Genomic DNA, 21,249 nt, shown 5'->3' on the forward strand with positions numbered 1-21,249 from the left:
TTCCATAAACTGAGGACAACAGTAATTCACAGCATGGTTATAAAGTTTCTGAGAGAATGTAAGAGAAAAGCCTGATACCTAGTACATGTTCAAAAACACTAGGTTTTTTTTCTGCAATAACTCTTTCGCAATAACATTTTTGTTTGAAGTTTATGTTAAAGATAATGCAATTTTACCTTTGAGGTTTTTTCAATCTTTTGGATACACTTGGAAGACTCCTCAGGATCCATGTTTCTCAAAGAAGCCATTGAGATATCTGCTCCATAAGGAGAATTGTAAAGTGATTGTAGGGAAGAAAGGGCCAAAATTATCATCTGGCCAGGCTTCTGACTTTACAGAAGAGAAAATATGCCTCACAAAGTTAAATGAAGTGAATAAGAAGTGTTCTGGTTACTCTCACGGTGGAACCAGCTACCTCAAAATGTAATGGCTTAAAACAACAGTTATCTATTTGCCAAGCTGCAATTTGGGCATGGCTCAGTGAGAACAGCTTGTCTGTGTCCCCCACAGTCTCACTTGGCTGGGAGATGGGGGATCCACTTAAACACAGCTTGTTCCCATGCTTGCAAGTTGGTTCTAGCTCAGGTGGGGCAGTGGACCAGGACCTTGGTTTCTTTCCACATGTATCTTCCATGCGTGGGTTTGTCAAAGGATAGTGGTGCTCTTCTAAGAGTGAACATCCAAGGGAATCAGGCAGATGCTGTGTTGCCTTTTATGACTTAACCTCAGAAATCACGTAGCATCACTCATTGTAGTCACAAGTCCATCCAGATTCAAGGCAAGGGACCATAGATCCACCTCTCACTGGGATGAGTTTCAACGAGTCACATGTGGGCTGAAAGCTGTTGTTGAGCTATTTTTGGAAAATACAATCTGCCACAGGAAGGCACCCCAGAAGGAGAGTGGCATGTAGGTGGATTCTGTGAATATACAGTAAATGACCCCAGTTATCAATTTTTCCTCATTGGCCTTAGTTATTTTCTAACTATTTCATTTTTTTTCTCCAGGTGGTTCTTTGAACATTTTTATGTATCCTGTGAGATTAGAACTAGACATACTGTATAAACAAAATGTGGAATGTTTTTCATTTACTCTCTAAAAAGCCCAAGAAATGTGCTTTTAACTTCCCGAGTCCTTTAAAACACTTACCTGAAGTAAAGGTGCTATAAGAGACTTCTCTAATAGTTTTCATTAGGAACCTTAATGCTATAGTTTTCAATACACACCTTCATTAAACAAGTTAGCAGCAAGGAAAAAATTACTTGCATCGGTTCATTTCTCCATGTGGATAATTCAGAACTAAAGCAACTCCGCTAGGATTGAAGCAAGATAATAGGAATCTGAGAAAGTCATGTCCAAAGCTTCAGAGGAAAGGATTACAAATTAGCATATTCGGGAAGTTTTTCAAAGGTCAGGCTGTGTGTCTTGAGCTGCTTAGAATGCGTCCCAGGTGACAGGCTGATTAGGAGTTTGTTATTGTGTACATAACAAGAAGTTTCAATCTCACACACAGTTTTTCTTACTCCCACTTCTAAATCTTATTTTTTCTTTTTAAAAATGATTACCTTAAAAAACTTGTTAACTTTAATGCCAGATTTTTTATATATATATAAATTTATTTATTTATTTTTTAAATTTTTGGCTGCGTTGGGTCTTCGTTGCTGCACGCGGGCTTTCTCTAGTTGCGGCGAGCAGGGGCCACTCTTCCTTGCAGTGCCTGGGCTTCTCATTGTGGGGGCTTCTCTTGTTGCAGAGCACAGGCTCTAGGTGCGCGGGCTCAGTAGTTGTAGCACGTGGGCTCAGTAGTTGTGGTCCACAGGCTTAGTTGCTTCGCGGCATGTGGGATCTTCCCGGACCAGGGCTCGAACCCGTGTCCCCTGTGTTGGCAGGCGGATTCTTAACCACTGCGCCACTAGGGAAGTCCCGGATGTTTGGATTTTTAAAACCAGTGTAGTGTGTTTCATTTATATGCCTTAACATTTAATACCACCTACTCTAACACACCAATATTGTACTAATGAGGAGGAACCCTCTAACATACAAGAATATTTTGCAGTTAGCCAGTGAGTGGATGATAATTAATCATGATTTATAATAATAAAAGTGTTTTTGTTTATCTTGACAAATGTGTATATTTTTCCCACTTTCCCTAAAAAGTTCATTTTAATTCAATAAATACTTAGTATTTCTGATTCTATGTGCTATTTATGAATGGAATTCAATTCTAAGAAACTAAAATGTATCTGCTTATAAAGGTTTCTTATTTTCTAAGTTTTGTCTATTAAAGTCATTTTAGACGCTAACAAATTAGGGGCTTTCAGATGAGAAATGTGAAAATTAAGTAAGAGTCCTATGGTGTAATATTGAGTAGAACGTGCACATATTAAATATTTGTATTAATTTGATATGAAGAAGCAGCTGCCATAAATTCTCAGGTAGTATCAGACTGAGAACCACGATGGATTATATATAGTTCCGGTGCATTTAGCTAAATAGATGGATCATGCTCGTCTTTAATACCTCTCTGCAGATTGCAGAACCGCTCTACGTGATTTAACATTGGCGATAAAGTCTGTATAGAACACCATTTTTCAATTGGGCTAATTTACAAAGGTGCTACAGAAAAAGAAAGTGGGTCAAAATTGATACGTTTATTGTATGTTGAGGAACACTACCTACAGAGTGTCAGGTTTCCCAGGATCATTAAAGAGCATTTTTGTCCTAGGTAAAACAAAACAAAACAGCCCCAATTCATTCATTAATTCACTCCTTATTCATTCATTTATCTAAAATGTAGTGAGTGTTTTTAATGTGCCCAGTCCTGTTCTAGGTGTGGAAATACAGAGGTTTACAAGAGCCAAAGTTCCTCTCCTCATGGAGCTTAGATATTAATGGGGGGGTGGGGGGGAACAGACAACAAATAAAAATATGTCAGGAAGCAAAATGCGCTCCAGAGAAAAAGCAGGGTAAGGAGACGGGAGGTGTACAATTCTTGGAAAGCCAAAGGGTATTAAGACACATAAAAATATTCATACAATCTTCTCGCCAACTGGCACTTACAGGAATTGGTACTAAGGAAACATCCTAAATATGGTAAAAGGCTTTTACATAAAGAAATGTTTACCATAGTTTTGTAGTTTAGGAAGAATCTGAAAAGAGCCTAAACAGCTGACATCACGAAAATGATCACAAGAGCCCCGGTACATCATGAGGGCAGGTTCCTCCACCCTGGTACCACCGACATGCTGTGCTGTATGATTCTTCGTTGCGAGGGCTGTCCTGTGCATTTCGGAACGTTTAGCAGCATTTCTAGCTTCTGCCCAGTAAGTGCCAGCAGCACATCCCCTTCAGATGCGAAAACCAAAAATGTCTCCAGACACTGCCAAATGTCCCCTGGGGCGCAATACTATCCCTGTTTGAAAACCACTATACAAGATAGAATATTATACAGTAACAATGATAGGTTTATAAATTATGTGTAATAAAAATGCCTATGTAACAACATGAAAGGCAGCATAAAAATATATTCATAACAAGGCCACAATTATGTAATAAAACAATGTGTGGATAAAAGCTGTGAATGCAGTAAAACTATATGAAATTTTGGTAAAGGATGTAAATAATTGGGTAAGACTTACGAGGCTTCATTTATTTTCACTTCTCATAATTGATTATTGTCTCAGAGTTAAGCTTCATAAGATGAGGAAAGATTGCTATATCCGACAGGATTGTCTTTTTTATTGGTTTCAGGGTATTTTTATTAGAATTTGTCTATAAAATACTTGATTATCATACCTGCACTTGCAACATTACTGTCTCTTGGAAGAGACTCTACAAGATACCTCACTAATAAAAAAACCATGAAGGAAAAAAAATTTTCTATCCCTTCAAAGGCCATTTGTTCCTGGGACAAAGGCAAATGGAAAAATAGAAAAAATAATTGTGACATGGACTCCTTGTTCAGATTAGACTTTGTGAGTTATGGGGAAACAAAACTGTAAAACAAGAGGACTAGGAGACAAGGCTAGAAAAGCAACCAAGGAATCAAAATTAACCTTCTGGCCTTCCTCCCTGGGAGGGTGAGAAAGAAGCATGTTAATTTTTTTATACCCTGTAGGTCAGTACTTATCAATATTTTGTGATTTTTTTTTTTTAAAATAGGGAGCATTTTTCTTTTTTCTAATTTTATTTATTTTATTTATGGCTGTGTTGGGTCTGCGTTTCTGTGCGAAGGCTTTCTCCGGTTGTGGCGAGCGGGGGCCACTCTTCATCGCGGTGCGCGGGCCTCTCACTATCGCGGCCTCTCTTGTTGCGGAGCACAGGCTCCAGACGCGCAGGCTCAGTAATTGTGGCTCACGGGCCCAGTTGCTCCGCGGCATGTGGGATCTTCCCAGACCAGGGCTCGAACCCGTGTCCCCTGCATCGGCAGGCAGATTCTCAAGCACTGTGCCACCAGGGAAGCCCCAATATTTTGTGATTTGTGACACTATTTGTTGGAATCTTTTTCTATTTCGTAACTCTTCATGACTATTGCTTTAAAAGCAAAGCTAAAGAAGTAGAAACATAAATTTTGATTCTATTTTAAGGATTTGGTGAAATTTTCCTGATATTGCTTGAGGAAACTAGAGGCTCTCTGAATTGTTGTTGCTAAGGACCAGTGGTTCTCAAATTTTAACTTGCATTAGATTGCTGAGTTCCAGCCTCAGAGTTTCTGATATTTTAGATCTGGGATGGAAATCCAGGATTTGCATTTCTGACAAGTTCCTGGGTTTTTCTGATGCTGCTGGTCTGGGAACCATACTCTGAGAACCACTGGTTTCAACAAAACTTTTCCTGGCCTCTCGCTTTAGGCACTGACCTGGGCGTTCTTGGGGACTGGTGCCTCCTTTCCGGGCAGTGTTCTAAAACACTCCTGGCTGAGGCAGGGGACTGCTTCCAGTATCAGAGCAGGCTTGTTACCCATGATTCCCTGTTTTCCTGCCCTTCACCTCCACATAGCTCTTAAATACTGACAATAGGGTTGTCACCTAGGACATCTTACCTTCTTCCACTCTGGGAGTTAGGACCTCCTGGTCCTTGTCCATTCACCCACTTGGCTCCCAAACCAGCTTAGCTTCTCCCTGGCTGGCAAATCTGCCCGTTTCTAACTCCCAGCTTGGTTCTAAACCAGTTTCCCAACATTTCTTGGTACATCATGCCCTCAGCTTCTGAGTAACATTTTCATAGCTCCCCTAAACCAAAGGAAATACATAATGGTTCTGTTTATTAAGTAGTTAGAGCCAAATAATTTAATAGTAGTAATTGTGTAGTGTCAGTGCACATTGCTGTGTTGTCCTCAAAAATGTTCAATTTTGTGAGTTTCCTGTGTGCCTTAAGGCACAGTTTGGGAATCAGCTCTATACACTGTCCCATCCCATCAACCTTCTTTCACGTCCATAATCTCAGAGGGAACATGTCCACAATTTTCTGCTACACATGCCTCAGCACTCCACAAGCAAACACAAATTGATGGCAATATTTATATTTATTTTTGCAATGTCTTGGATAAAAACCATTTAAACAATGTCGGGTAAGGTGTTATTCTCATAAAAACATCTTCTTTCAAAACAAATGTATTTTTATTTTCCATAAAAGTTAAAATTACATGCTAAAACAGAGTTAATCACAACACAAAACAATATCAGAAGACTCACAGAGTAAGACCAGATGATGAGTTGCAACATTAAACTAAACAATTACACAGAACCAGAAAACTGACTCAGTAGTAAAATATAAAAATCTACAATTATAAATATAAATTTGGTCCATGGAGATGCTAGAGCAGTATTTACAGTAAGTATCAGATTATTTCTACTTTAGGTGAATACTGTGGTTGTAAAATGTTGAATATCATAGGGAACAGAGTGTTTTATTTACAGTATACTATATTAAAAGTTATATTTCTAGCAAACCTGATGATTGCTACAAATACAGCTAAAAATTTGACACTAAAAACAAACATGTTTTCTGTAGTTGGGAATTCCTAATATCTATAAATTGAAATTCTCTGTTAAAATCAATATGAAAAAAAGATACCACAATTCCATTCTTAGAAATACGGTAAATTTCAATCATTTTAGTTTAAACACAGTAAGTGAATCACAAGAAGTTTTGCAAAAAGGCACACATTGTTAATGATGTAAACTTGGCAGCAGAATCCTATGTCATGATAGTTACTGTCAGGTGATGTGAAGTAAACAGATAACAGAAGAACTGGACTAATTTTCCTGTCTAATTTTAGAAAGAGGAAAGCAATGCCCAGATGTGGACTCTTCTCACCCTTTTCCATGTTAAACTAAAGACTCTAAGCTCTCGGCTATATTTCCATCAGGCAACGCTGCGCCATTACTGTCCAGAGAGGTGGACGGATTCTCTTCCTGTCTCGTGCTCACAAGGCTGAGGACTGCTTTGTAGAGAAATTGATACTGCTCCTGCAGAACAGAGAATGGGAGGTCAGAAACAGGAAGCTCACTGAGGACATACGTTTGTAAAAAGAAGCAAGGTTTTTTGTCACCCTTTGCCACTGTCATAGAAAGGCATTGTGTTAAGGGCTCTGTTATAATCAGCAGAGGTACACCATCCATATTAATGTCTCCTTCTGATTAAATTTAAAGTGGCTCTATAATTAGCCAACATTCATTGACCTAGAACACTGGCCCACTACATTTGCCAATGGTAAACACTCCATGCTTATTCATTTACTTCATGGAATCAGAAGGTGATGTGATAAGGTTCTGATACTGATTTATCAACTTGTGTGTAAACCCTTTGGCACTAGGCTCCTGTAACCCACTACGTTACTCATTTTCCTTTCTCCTTTTGTTACAAAATCTGTTGGGTTTGTCTACTTATGAAGAGGTCTCAGGACTGCATTGTCAGCCCAGGAGCTCATGAGGAATGCAGGCCTTTCACAAGACCCACTGTTTACCAAGTATGCTTCACACTCTACCAGCCCGACGGGTCTTATGTCCTGCCTGGTGAGAAGGACAGTGTGTGCCTGTGTACCCTGCTGTGGTCTCACGGTAGAGACACACAGAAGAATAAAGTAGTTGTTCTCTTACAGATGCCAACTTGGGGATGGTGAGGTGGGGGAAGGTAGTTGCAAAGAACACGAGCAAGTGGCTGGTTCCGTAGTAGAAAATCATTAGGCCCACACGCCTCATTAAATGCATTTGTGAAACTTGGGTATAAGTTTAGTCCGCCGAAAGCAATTTCATACAAGACAAGCTTGATACAACTCAACTCTCCTGAATGAGACTTTCAATAAGGGCTCTTCTGAAGTGCATGTGCACAAGGGTTACCTTACTCTCTGGCCAGCTGGTCTGGGCTAGAGCTTTGAAGATGGACTCTTTATAAGGCCCTTACACATATCCAGACCAGGAAGCTGGAGGTGAGCCTATGACTTCTGCATCCACCTAAGCTTCTCCCACTGGGGCATTTGCACAAAGTTCCCTATTGTCTTTCTAGCCCTTGTTTCTATAATAAAAAAACTTCCAAATTATTCTCAGAGTTGAGACTTACCTTTCCAGATGTGCTATGCTCTTTCTTGATTGTACGAGTGTCTCTCTCTCTTTTTAAAACTACCCCCAGAATTAGCTACTTCTTAAGTTCAGAAAATGAATTTGGCTTGAGAAAAAGGTGAACAGCTGAAGTCTATCTTCTGACTCTTCTTTGAGGCTATGTAGACCCCTAACCCCGGGAAAATAACTATTTATTTTGTTGGATAAATCAGATTAGTTGGTGCTTCTACTGAGGATATTTTTCAGAATTACAATAAGCCTTCCAAAAAGGCACACAATGATATTTAAAATTTTTGATCCAACAATTTTCTGGAAAATAAACTTTAAATGTTTATTGTTCCAGTTCTATGGATTGCAAACTGAACATAATTCAGCTTGAAAACTACATGCTAATACTATCAATGTGATCTTTTTTGATACAGGACAAAACAATTTTGGTAGCCTCTAGAAAGTAACTTGTGCTCTAATGAGAAAAGTTTGGTTCGCTGCTTTATTACTTACAATGTCAGCAAAGACTCCTGGCCTCATCAAATTGATCATCTTGGCTACCTGGTAAACATCCACTGAATTTTCTTTTTCTAGTTGGTGCATGAGGGTTGTCAGAGCACAGAAAGTTCCTGCTGTCACTCCTCCATGCCTGGAAACAAATGGAAGGGACAAAGACTCCATTCAGATGCATCAAATGTTCACATGTGGAACTCACAGAGCACATGGCCTTGATAATTCTGCAGTAAGAACACTGAAATTTTTAATAAATTGTCTCATTACTTTATAGTGCATGGAACTGTGGTTTACTTCTAATCACTGGGGAGTGTTCATGATATTAGTAATGAGACACTTTATAGAAGTTCAATATTTGGTGATACATTTCTTATTTTTATACTATGGAAGGGGTTGGCAGTAAATCAAAATGATCTGACTGAGGTTATAATATATATTATGTAATATTATCATATGCATCATATATAATATGTATTGATATATAACATGATTCCAGCATATGCATTTTTTATTTGTTCACAACTGAAACTTGGAAAGATCTATTGGATAAAAATTCCTGTTTCTGGTAAATAAAAAATATATCAATTTTACTCCTATCCCAGGAAGCCAATGGCTGAGAGACGCCTCGCTGGTTAGCACCTGAAAATTCAGGTTCTAAAACACTGACTCATTCACACAAAGTGTTCTTAGTGTAGAATGCAACAGCAGATGCTTGTGATCGTGCACACATTTTCCGCCTTCAACAGGAGCTCCCAGAGAAGCGGAAAAAAACCCCAAAACTATTCTGTGTTAACCCTGTCCATGAGAAGCAGATAATCCACCCTGGCTGAACAATTCACGATTGGTGCTAAGCATTAGGTTAGTACAAAGACAGCAGAAATATACATACACACAGAGAATGTCAGGTGTGAATTGATTTAAAGTGTGGAACTTACTCATCATGAACAATCATGGGCCCATCCCTGGTGGCAGCTTCTTCTTTGATAATACTTATAAGTTCAAAAGTTTTACTAATGGGGCTGTCTGGATTTGGCCATTTGGGACACTGAAAATGCCGCACTTCAAGTACATAATCATCCTATAAGAAGAGATAAAAATTACTGTTTTAGAAAGTGTCATACTGGTTGGTGTGTAGAGGAATTGAGGAAAATCAGGAATTATAGGAAGGCAATAAAACCAAAAAACACGCTGAGTGAGCAGCAGTAGTTGCAGCCTGTCCTCCATCATGGAAGGGAGAAACTGCCGCGACACCACATTTGCCATGTACAGAGGTGATCTCTTTTTTATTCAGAAATAAACCTTGTCGGTGGGCTTATCTTGCCAATCAAATCATGAACAAAGATGTATCTGTGCCGATAAATTTAAACTTACAAAAAGAAATCTTCAGTTTTAAAATTCGTTTTAAAAATAGCATAGACTTCTTCCTTTAAAAATTGTGAATCACTATATCGTACACCTGTAACTTATATAATATTGTACATCAACTATACTTAAATTTAAAAAAAAGAAAAAAGAAAAAAATAGCATAGACTTCTTCAAATACCAGCATTACTCGGGTTTAACTAAGGGAAGAATAAGATTGCTTGACACGGTGTGGGAAATACGGAGGATGAAGACATGGTTTCCACTGCAGTCCCAGTTCTGATCTTTGCTTATTAAGTGACCAAACCAGGTCATGTGACTTTAAATCTCTTAAACCTCTGATCCCCAGTTTCCCAAAGTGGCTTATACATATATAGAAATTTGATTTATGACTGAACTGGTATTGTTGATCTATAAATGATGCTGGAACAATGGTTATTCGCACAAAAATAATAAAATTGGACCCTTGACTCACAAAATATAAAACATCAGTTTCAGGTAGAAGTATAAAACATTTAGAAAACAATGTATTTGCATTATCAATTTTATAAGTTTTGGTCAAATATTCTAGCGAATACTCAATCTTCTTATGTACCCTATATGTTTTACCAGTTTCAGAATTAGGGTAAAGTGAAACATTTAAACCATCTAAAACATGATTTATTTTTTTTCTGATTGAGAAAGTCCTCTGAATTTCGCATGCTTTACTCATCATTATTAGCATCTTTCAGTCTTTCACAGGAGCTGTGCAATAATTTATGAACTGTGCTGTAATCACAGAAATAGTTATTGACAAAGAATTCAAATTGGTGCCTTGTAGATAATCAGGAGTCTAGTAAAACAACCCTAGTTCATTGCACTGCATGTTTTCAAAGCAGTTCTTCACTTAACAACCCTCTGTACATCAGTAGAGAGCAGTAAGCTTTTTTTGGTAGGTAATATTTTTCCCACTTTACTTAGGAGAATACAAGGTAAGGACTTGCCTTAAAACATGAGAATTAGGATTAATGAAATTATTTTTTACTCTCTTTATTTTCAACTTAACTTCCATCAGTAACTGCTTTGGAGTAAAAGAGAAATCTTTGACTTCCTGTGTGTGTAGAAGTCAGGGATGGTAGAGTTTAGTGATGGCTAATTGTTTAATGATTCTATAAGATTTTGAAAATGAAAATGACAAGTGAGGTAAAATTTATTATTTGGGTAATCTGTCTCAATTTGTAAGAAATCAGATTCCTTCTTTTTATTTCTAGGAGAGATTCTTAAATTGGCATATATTTAACATGTGCTTAAGATGAAAAGCTTGTCATTTAAACTAAGTCCATACCTGGGTAGCTTCTAAGATAAAATCTTGCATTATAAGTTTTTCTTCGTTAGACAGACATTTGTGTTCTTCAGCCATAAGAGTGACCTTAAAACTCTCACAATTTATAGGCTCATCCTTATTTGGCCAGTAAACAAATTCATCTTCTGCCTGGAGGATTAAAAACCAAAGAAGATTCTAGATTTTAATAAAATGTTTAAGTCAGACTGTGAAACGAAATTAACTGGTTGCCATAGACAATTCAACTCAAATTTTTCTTTGAATCTCAAAATTTACTCTTATGATATCCTAACAAGTTTTGTTAAAAAAATGTAAATAGAAACATGTGGACTGACTTCCTTCACGATTACAATTCTAATTTCCTTAAGCAGCGTAATAAATACTTAAGTTAATTTCAACCTACTTTTATTTAAAACTGTCATTCAACAATTTCAGACCTGGATATTGCATCCAAACAAGGTCCAATAACAGACAAGGTGCAACTTCAATATTAGTTTATTGGTTGAAAAAAATACATTCTTTGTATGCTGGACTTCTGGTGGTTGTGTCTTGATACCTACCCTGTAAAGAACATGCCAAGAATGACCTGAGGGACTTACCATGTTTTGACCATCTGGAAGCATAACGACCAGCTGGGCGTTATGGTCCCATATCATCCTCCAGAAATCCTTGATGGTATGGAGAAGGGGATGCTGGGTGATGATGAATTCATTGCTCTGATAATAACCCTACAAAACCAAAGAGAAGATAAAAAGAGCCTTAGCATATGACTTTAAACATTCAAAAAACATTTATAGGTTAATGGTACTGTCTTTTTATTTGTAGATTGTGTCTATAAATAATAATGTGATTATTATAGCCAATGTTACAGACACCTCCTATATGCCAGGCAGAGCACTAAACATTTTCTTCCTTTATTCCTCACAGTAGTACTATGAGAAAGGGAATGTGATCTTCATTTTATAGGCGATCAAACTGAAGCTTAAGAAATTAAGTGCTGTGCCCAAGCTTACCCAGCTATCACCTCTAGGAGGAGACAACAAAAATGGCTTCTGGACTATGTCTCTTACACTAGATAGAACAGAAATCTAGAGATTTTATATTTCTTACTTTTCACAAGTCCCAATGGCAGAGCGCTAAATTTCACACCTACTGGCAACCGGATACCTTTACACCCTGGCTGCCACTACAGGAGAGGAGCCGGGGGGCACCTTGCAAATGTTGCTGCAGAAACCTGAAAGCTGGTGCCATTGAATTAATCATGATTTCCATGTTACTGCTTACCAAAATCATGGCTCAGTTAGCCCCTTCTGCAATGGAATCTCTCAGATCGCATTCTTATCTCCCACGGGCTCATTTGAAGTATGGAATATTTTCATTTTTTATTTTTTAAGCTTTATCTTCATTTATTCATCAAGTAGAATTCTACTCAATTGACTTTGTTTTGGTTATAATCTTGTTTGAGAAGCAGAAAACTTTTAAGTTCATATATTCGGATTTGAATGAACAGGTTGTACATAATTAAATGTTTTTCTGGTTAATTGTAGATTCTTTGGATGGGAAGAGACCTTGAAAGGGCCTCTAGTTTATCCTGCAACTTCAGTCAATATCCCACTAAAGTCATTCCAGGTAGATAAAAATTCATCCTATTTTGTAAATCTTCAGACGTAATGTGGCAAGCTTTGTAGGTAATATTTTCCAGCATTTAATTATTTTCTTGACAAGAATAGTCTGTCTTCTATCTAACCAGCACACAATGCAATATTTATATTTGTTCTCTTAACCCATTCTCGATTTTTGAGTAAAAATATCTGCTTCCTGAAACTTGGAAAGATCTATTGGATAAAATGCCCTCTCTGCTCAGCCAGGGTGGATTATCTGCTTCTCATGGACAGGATTAACACAGAATAGTTTTTGGGGTTTTTTTCCGCTTCTCTGGGAGCTCCTGTTGAAGGCGGAAAATGTGTGCACGATCACAAGCATCTGCTGTTGCATTCTACACTAAGAACACTTTGTGTGAATGAGTCAGTGTTTTAGAACCTGAATTTTCAGGTGCTAACCAGCGAGGCGTCTCTCAGCCATTGGCTTCCTGGGATAGGAGTAAAATTGATATTTTAAAATAGGGGTATTAAGATGCCCCTATTTTAAGTGTGGCATGCTTTTAGATGCCACCTCCACACATCTCCCTGTTTCTTGCATGGATATACCTTAGTATTTTCTAGATAAACAGAACAGTGATTTTGGCACAGGGATTAGGACCCTTTCATCTGAAGGCAAACTCTGTGATTGATTGACCTAAAATGGAAATGAAGGTCACACAACAGCTACTAAAGCACTCATCCCTCTGATAGTAGATCTAAATGCAGAAAGAAAGTATTGTACCTTTAGAAATCCAAGTCCCCACGTGAGCCCGGTTTGCAGGGTGAGAACCACGCTGCAAACCTGGAGTGGTAATGTGAACGAGACTGGACTTCGCTAAAGCTGGTGTATCCCGGGTCTGCAGGGAATCTGCTTTGGTGAATGAAATGGAGCTGCTTAGATGGGCGAGTGGATGTTTTGTATCTACTCGTGGTGAGTTTGGTTCCCACATCTACTCGTTGTCTTGATTAAGGGTTCTCCAGTCCCAGCACACATAAAAACATCAAGGAATGCTGTGATTCTATTGCTGCTGTGGGCTGTGAGCCTGCAGTCATCAGATACGACTCACGCCCACCTGTGGTGCCTCCCGTATCTGCCAGTCACTGCTTTGGGCAGCCCACTCTGGTTTTGATTCTGATAACACAAGCTGCAGCAGTCTCCCCAGGGGCTCTCTGACTTACCATGATGTAGGAGGCATTGATGTAGTCTGTGCCTTCCCCACTCAGGGATGAAATGCGAACCCTGGATCTTTCCACTGGGAATACAGAACATTCATCAAAAACAAGTAAGCTCTTAGCACTGTATCTCCTCCCCGCCCCTGCAAATGCCAAAACATAGCTGCATTTTGCAAGTTGAGTGTGTTTGACTTTTAAGCTAGGTTTTCTATGTATTTTGCACTTCTAGACGAAGACTTCAAGGTTTAAGAGTCTTTGTTAAGTTATATTATCTGGCATGATTAGAAAAATATGAGTGTATTGTTTTTGTTCCAAGATGTACAAATATTGTCAAATTATCTACAAGGCTTCTATTATTTAAAAAGTTGGGGGTTTTTTTCTTCCAAAATTCAACATAGCTTACCAGGGATGATGGAAGACGTTCTGTTCTTTTCTCTGTTGCATTGCTTTAGGGCTGTAGAATAGTCACTCTGTTGTATATTTGATTGACTCAGGAGCTGAGAAAGGGTGTCAAGGAAAAATACAGATTATTTCATTTAAGCCCCTCAAATAAACACACACACACACACACACACACACACACACACACACACACTCAGATACACAGAAGACTCAACAAAGATACTGAATATAAATATATCTGACTTATTTTCCAAGAATTCCTTGAATTAAACTTGTTCTGGGGGACTCCCTGGTACATCTATGTTCTATATTCTATACCAGGAGGGTTGGAATAAGCAGAGAACACTTGATGTCTAGTTTGACTTTCAGCATTAGGAGGCTTCCTCTATGGTGTGGGCCCTCCATTTTCTCTACTTAAATCTCACACTGCAGCTGGGAGATAAATTGCATGTGATTGTGTATGTATGTGTGTGTGTACATATATATGCATATAGTTGGATTTTATGCATTATTTTAGTACTCAGTCACACGAATTATCTACTTGCTATTTATCTATTCCCCAGTTAGTGAATGTTTGGGTTATTTCCAACGTTTTGCTATGTCAAACTTTGTAGCAATGAATATCCTTTGTATATTTCTTAATGTGCACAGGTGAGGGTTTCTATAAAGAATTAGGCGTCACTGGTGTTTAATTTTTGACAGGCTAACAGATGAAAAAAGTATATCCCGGTTTTGATTTGCATTTCCTTACTTATTGTGAAATTGTTGATTTTAGTTACTTCTTCTTTGATGATTGCCTTTTCATATTTCTACTTCATTGCCATTTACTAATTTGTAGGGGGTTTTGACTATTAAATGTAAATCTACAGTCTGCTAAGAAAGTTGCAAATGTCTCTGTTCTCTTTAATCACACAGACATTTACAGCCAATTCAGTTTTTCCTTAAGATTTCTGTAATTTAACATTTTAATTTAAGAAGTCCTTCTCTACCCTGAAGTTCTCAAGATATATTTTCCAATATTTTCCTATAATAGTTATAAAAATTTGTTTTCATCTTTAGATATTTAATCCATCTTGAATAATTTCAGTGTTTGAGGTGTGGTAGGGACCTAACAGTACTTGTTTCTACATGGAGATTGTCCTAATATCATTCATTGATTAATCCATCTTTCCTCACCAATTTTTAATGTCATATCTGTCATATAACAATTTCCATACGCACATGGTTCCTCTGGTTCATTTGTCTGTTTTTCAATATTAATTATATTTGCATAAAAAGTCTTTCATATACAGTACAACAAATTTCTATTCTTTATTTTTCAGTATTGTTTTAGTGTTTTCAATTCTTTACTTTTTTTTTAAAATAAATTTTTATTTATTTATTTTTGGCTGCATTGGGTCTTCGTTCCGGTGCACGGGCTTCTCATTGCAGTGGCTTCTCTTGTTGCAGAGCATGGGCTCTAGGCGCATGGGCTTCAGTAGTTGTGGCACTCGGGCTCAGTAGTTGTGGCTCGCGGGCTGTAGAGCGCAGGCTCAGTAGTTGTGGCCCACAGGCTTAGTTGCTCCGCGGCATGTGGGATCTTCCCGGACCAGGGCTCAAACCTGTGTCCCCTGCATTGGCAGGTGGATTCTTAACCACTGCGCCACCAGGAAAGTCCTGATTCTTTACTTTTCAATGTTGAGGTGGGTTTCTGATAAATATTTGTTGAATAAATAGACATGCAATTCATTTCAAGGACATTTTTCTATGGGTAAACTTGAATAAATACCTTTTCTTATAGGACAGTATATACACCCCCCTTCCAAATTTCCCTAGTTAGGATGTTAACAGGAAACAGAGTCAAATGTCTCTGTTTTTAATTAGATTCTGATCTCATAACTGATATTTCCATTTTGATCCTGAATTATCCAGTATAAGCAATATCAATTCTTTTATTAATTTAATTGTGTAGGGGGTAAATCATATTTAAATAAGAAAATGGGTAATAGATGTATATTTTTAACTTAGAAAAAAGCCATCCTAGCAACATCATGTTAATGCTTTACATTTATTATCTGTTTCTGGAAGCTGTACTGTGCACTTTTTCTTCCTTAAAGTGTTCCTTTATGACTCACGTAAGCTTGGCTGAATAAAACATTTATGCTTTCCTGTCTGCAAGTTCTAAGTTCAGCTTCCACCCCTCATCTGTCTCTTACTCCTCCCAAAGCACAAAAGGTGCTGAACGAGAAGGTAAAAAGTCAGAGGGAACTCATGACTACATCTTCTATGTTGTAAGCTGCAGAAAAGAAAGAGAAAAAACTTCAATCTGGAGGTTTGTTAACTCTCCTGGGTTTTTCCAGGGCCTTCTGAATTCTTCCTAGACATTCCTTCTTCAGAAATTGGCCCTGTTTCTCTAGCAACCCTGAGAAGTAAGAGGTTAGTATAGAAATAATGGGGAACAAAATAACATAGCCTCCATTCCTCTGGAAGATGACAGCTCTGCAAATCCCCCTATCTCCGCAGGCAGGTCTGGTAACAACTGCTTTCTGAATTCTTTGCTGAGTGGTTTCTGGAAGTCAGAGAGCTAAGCTGTGAGAGGTAGAACACTGAACAAAGCATGCTCCCCTGTCTAGCTGACTGCCTCGTGACAGGGTCGGTGGGGGAAACTGGGGTTGAAGAAGCTATTCTTGTGGGGTGGCCTATTCTAGTCTGGGGGCTTCAAGTGAGACCGACTCTTCCAAAAAGCAGCACAAACAGCCTGAGCCACGGCACTCGTGGTTAAGTGGTCTGGTTTTCTCAAAGCGAGAAGAGCACTTACACCGTCTGTGTTAGAAGTTCTGCCTGTTCCTCCTGTTCTGTTCTGTGCCCTCCTTTCCTGGACCACGTCTGCATTTCTAGGGTTTCTGAGAACTTTCCCTCTCGCTACTCAAAATTAAGGTTCTTGAACTTTGCCAAGTGGCTTTGTTGCCTGTTGTAAAGGACACAACAAAGCCACTGGGCCAACAGGGCACTCAGCCTGTCCACACGGCTTTGTCCACTCAAATGAGGAGATGCAGGAACATTCCAACCTGTGGTGACACCCAAGAGAGGGGCTTCCGAGAGAACTTACCTTGAATTGTTTGTCTAGCTTTGTTTTGCCTGTTGGTCCAGGAATGAGGAGACCGTTAACATAGGCGTGGGTGTGGCTGTCCGGGACCTCAGTTTCTTTACTAAGTATCGCCTCGACCAGCGCGTCATGAATGAAGACATACTGTTCCTGGCAAAGCAATGACAAACAGGGATATCACCTCAGGTTTTCCTTATATGTATTGAGGTACAAAAGTAGTATCTTCCACTGATGGACAAAAAGCGTTTTACAAAATGGAAGGGAGGACCCACAGAGATTGCTTACCAGCCCTGGCAGGAAGTTAGATGGAGGAAAAGGTGGTCATCCAGAAACAATACAACTCTTTCCATCTCTCACCTCTTTATTTCTTGTGCATTGGCATTTAGGGAAGGAGATCGCTGGAAGATTTGGGGAGGCAAAGCAATGCCCTCTCTGCTCATCCTTCAAACCTGAGACCCTCTTCCACATTTTGCACTGACTTCTCTACTTCTGATGGGTCTTCCCCTTCTGCCCATTCCAATTCTCCTTTTAGCCGGTCATATATAATTTAGCACAATTATCTATACAGTTTTTAATAGTTATCTTCTATTTCATGTATGGGACTCTTCCCTCGTCTTATCTGACTAGAATGTCATTTCCTTGATGGAATGAAGTTTGGTTGGTTTGGTGTGGAAGCCCACTCAGTCATATGTTTCTTATTGCTTTCAAGCTGCCATACATAGTTTTCAATTTAAATCCATCTTTATTTAGAAATAGTGAAAATAAAATACAGGTATGCAGAGTTTGTCCTGTGTCATATATGGGTAAATGATCTGGGCTTAAAAAAGGGAATAATTTGAGCATAATTCATACTATTTAAATATGAGAATGAATCCATTCATTCATTACATGCAGGAAAAGCTTGAGGATTCTGCAAGAGGAGATAAGGGTTGACTGATCCACTTACTCTTTTTCTGAATCTTGCCTGTGACCAGTGTCATTTTAAAGATATTCCCCATTTGGTCATAAAATAGGCAAAATTTAGCTGGTCCATCCACGACTTATGTGCAAGTACCTGGTGTTATAGTTTGAATTGTGCACGCCTCCCGCCCCCGCAGAAGATATGCTGAAACCCTAACCTTCCAGTACCTCAGAATGTGACCTTATTTGTAAACAGAGTCGATGCAGATGTAGTTAGTTAAGATGAGGTAGGGACTGGTGTCCTTATAAGAAGAGGGAAATTTGGACACAGACACGGACACAGAGGGAAGACAGCCATGTGAAGAAGGAGGCAGTTAGGCTGCCAAATCCAGGGAAATATGAGGCTATCAGAAGCTTGAAGAGACAGGGAAGGATCCTTCCCTAGAGGATTCGGAGGGAGCATGGCCCTGCCTACCCCTTGATTTTGCACTTCTATCCTCCAGAAGTAGGGGACAACACGTTTCTGTTGTTTTAAGCCACCCGGTTTGTAGCACTTTATTACAGGGAGCCCCATGGGACTAACGCACCTGGTAATACAAACTCTGGTGTATCCAGCATTTTAGGGACATTTCCAACCCTTAGATAAAGGAAATTATCCTTTTTATCATACCTCGGTTTGCACCAAGTAATTTCTTTGTGAACGAATGTGTTTTAAAAAGCCGAATATGTTGACGGTTCCTTCATGTTGAATTTGCTGCAGCATACTGTCGAGCACGATATATGTGCCTGTTCTTCCAACGCCAGCACTGAAGAGCACACAGAGAAAGAGACTTCAATGTCAACATAAAATACATTTGACGATTGGTCACTCCCGGCTGTCTTGTAAACTAATATCCTTCTCCAAGCAAATGAGCCACTTAGTAAGTAATTCAGCAGTCCAAGACAGTAAGCAGCTTAGGAGTTAAGCGTAATGCTTCAAATAACAAACAAAGTTTTCTTTTTTCTTTCTTGCTTACAGGTCAAACTCCAAAGCAATCTGATTATTCCTGCTGGAGATTTTTTATTTTCAATTACAGTTATCATTCGTTATACATTATACAGTGGAAATATTATGTATCAGAGTATAGCAAATAGACATTTAATTTGAGAAGAATGAAAGCATCGGCCTCACCAGACTCTGAAAAGACAAGGTCTCTGGGTCTGTATTGTCAGGTAAACATGTTTGTAAAGGTTTCCGCGTTAATGGAAAAAAAGAGTTTGCGAAGGCTTTCAGCTGAAAATATCATTTCAGTGAGATGGTGAGGAATAAAGAATAACTTCAGTCATTTCTAAAGGGCCATTATCTAACGACTTCTTCAAAGCCTCTACTGGAGGGACAGAATTCAGAGACAGGGATTCTTTTCAAATGCTCTGACGAGTAGGAAGTACTACAGTGAAGAATTAGCACCCGCTCTGCACAAGGCTCTGGGCCTTTTCCATTCGCTAGGAAACAATCCCTGACCTTCACAGCTATTTTTCCTGCATCTTCCTGTTTCCCTCAGCTTATCGTCAGGCTCACAGATAAAAAACTCAAGATAGGTTTCTCAAACTTTGAGGATAACTCCTGAGATAGGTAATTAGAATGTGTGAGATACTCTGCATATCAAAAGAAAACAGTTGTTTCTGTAAAAACACAGACGCTGCTTTGACAAAAATACTCCACGTGGAAATGAATTTGACTTTTGTGGTCATACAGCTTGGCACAGAAGTCAGCACGCAGTAAACAGTAACTGCTATTTTTGTTTTAACTGAAAAATATTAAATTAAAGCCTCTAACACATTTTTCTCTTTCTCTGAAATATCATTATTTCTATTCACTCACCCAATTTCTTGGAAATTAACGTACCTGGGCAACGATGAATTGATTACACGTTCAATAGGATATATTAGACAGAACTCAGGAAAATGAGAACGGGGTTTTGACCCCAAACTGTTTAAAAACAACTTAAAATATTTTGCAAAATTCCCCATACGTTGTGCACTTTGGTTTTTCTAATGTAAACCTGGCGTATTAAGTCTACAATAGACTATTAACTCCTAGGAACAGGGGTTGTGTCTTAAGCATTTTTGTCCCACGACATTATGTTGTAATAAATGCTTGTTTAATGACAAAACGTTGTTCTGCCTGCTTCACGCAGTTAATAAGCTGAAATCCAGTTAACCAATCAAATAGAATATTATACATCATAGAAATACCTGGTGCTTTGAAATATTCAGCAATCCAATTCTGAGTCTGGCATACTCACTTCCCAGTAACCAACGTTTCATGCCCCTCAGCTTGTGAAATCATTCCCACTTTGGCAAAGCCTTTGTTCCACTGATTCCTTTTTTGTTAGCGTAAGCAGTACTATGGGTGTGGAAACCCGGCGCTGAGACTCACCTGCAATGGACAACAACAGGCCCTACTGCGTGGCGCTTGGCACGGGATGCCTTTCTCACAAAGGTCAGTACGGGCAGCGAGTACTCTGGCACTCCCATGTCAGGCCACTGAGTGTAGTGGTACTGGGTGACCACGCGCCCACTGGGTCTTCCTTTCTGGGAACCCTGGAAGAGACCAGACAGCTAATCAGCTAAGTATAGGAACACGCACCCACGGGGTCCTTAAACATCATCTCTGGATTCATAGCTTGATGTTGGTGGTTCATAACGAAGCTAAAAAAGTACACTGTCATTTGTGATGGTTAATTTTATGTGTCAACTTGGCTAGGCTAGGGTGGCCAGTAGTTTGGTCAAACACCTGTCACACCAGATGTTACTGTCAAGGTATTTTTTAGATGTGATTGACATTTAAATCAGTAAGACTTCCAGTAAGCTGGATTATGCTCCATAATGTCAGTTGAAGGCCTTAAGAGCAAAGACTGAGGTTTCCTGAAGAAGAAGGTATTCTCCTAAAGACTGCAACGTAGAAATCTTGCCTGAATTTCCAGCCTGGAGTCAGTTCTTAAAACACCCTCTCTCTCTCTTTAAATATATATATATATATATATATATACACACACATACATATATATCTACATACAGATATATGTTTTTCTAAGGAACCCTGACTTATAACTTGCTCTTTTTCTTTTCCTCCCCTTTTTCAGTCTCCACTATTTTCAGTTGGATGTGCAGTTATCACATGGGGCAGGGACTTTTGTTCCTGTGTCACTGCCACCATTGGCACCATGACCAATGTGGTGCTAAAGCCACATCTGGCATTAAGAGACTTGGAAGAAACTTTTGGGATTGAGGTGTAGCTGTGATAAGAACTCTTAATGCCTTTAA

At 38.9% G+C, this 21,249-nt stretch overlaps 1 protein-coding gene across 1 annotated transcript in view; it reads right to left on the bottom strand.

Annotated features, from left to right (window-relative positions):
- Nucleotides 1-5,722: 5,722 nt before the first annotated feature.
- PTPRZ1 (protein tyrosine phosphatase receptor type Z1) overlaps nt 5,723-21,249 on the bottom strand; it is a 163,886-nt gene continuing 148,359 nt past the window's right edge. Inside the window, exons 21-30 of the mRNA XM_059932670.1 lie at nt 20,363-20,526; nt 18,614-18,749; nt 17,047-17,193; nt 13,960-14,053; nt 13,563-13,636; nt 11,343-11,471; nt 10,747-10,893; nt 8,996-9,138; nt 8,061-8,196; nt 5,723-6,470 (exon numbers count right to left, since the gene is read on the bottom strand). Coding sequence (XP_059788653.1) covers nt 6,330-6,470; nt 8,061-8,196; nt 8,996-9,138; nt 10,747-10,893; nt 11,343-11,471; nt 13,563-13,636; nt 13,960-14,053; nt 17,047-17,193; nt 18,614-18,749; nt 20,363-20,526 — 1,311 coding nt within the window. The 3' untranslated portion in view covers nt 5,723-6,329. The remainder of the gene's footprint in view (nt 6,471-8,060; nt 8,197-8,995; nt 9,139-10,746; nt 10,894-11,342; nt 11,472-13,562; nt 13,637-13,959; nt 14,054-17,046; nt 17,194-18,613; nt 18,750-20,362; nt 20,527-21,249) is intronic.

Source organism: Balaenoptera ricei, chromosome 9, assembly GCF_028023285.1.
Source record: "Balaenoptera ricei isolate mBalRic1 chromosome 9, mBalRic1.hap2, whole genome shotgun sequence".
Taxonomy (NCBI): Eukaryota; Metazoa; Chordata; class Mammalia; order Artiodactyla; family Balaenopteridae; genus Balaenoptera; species Balaenoptera ricei.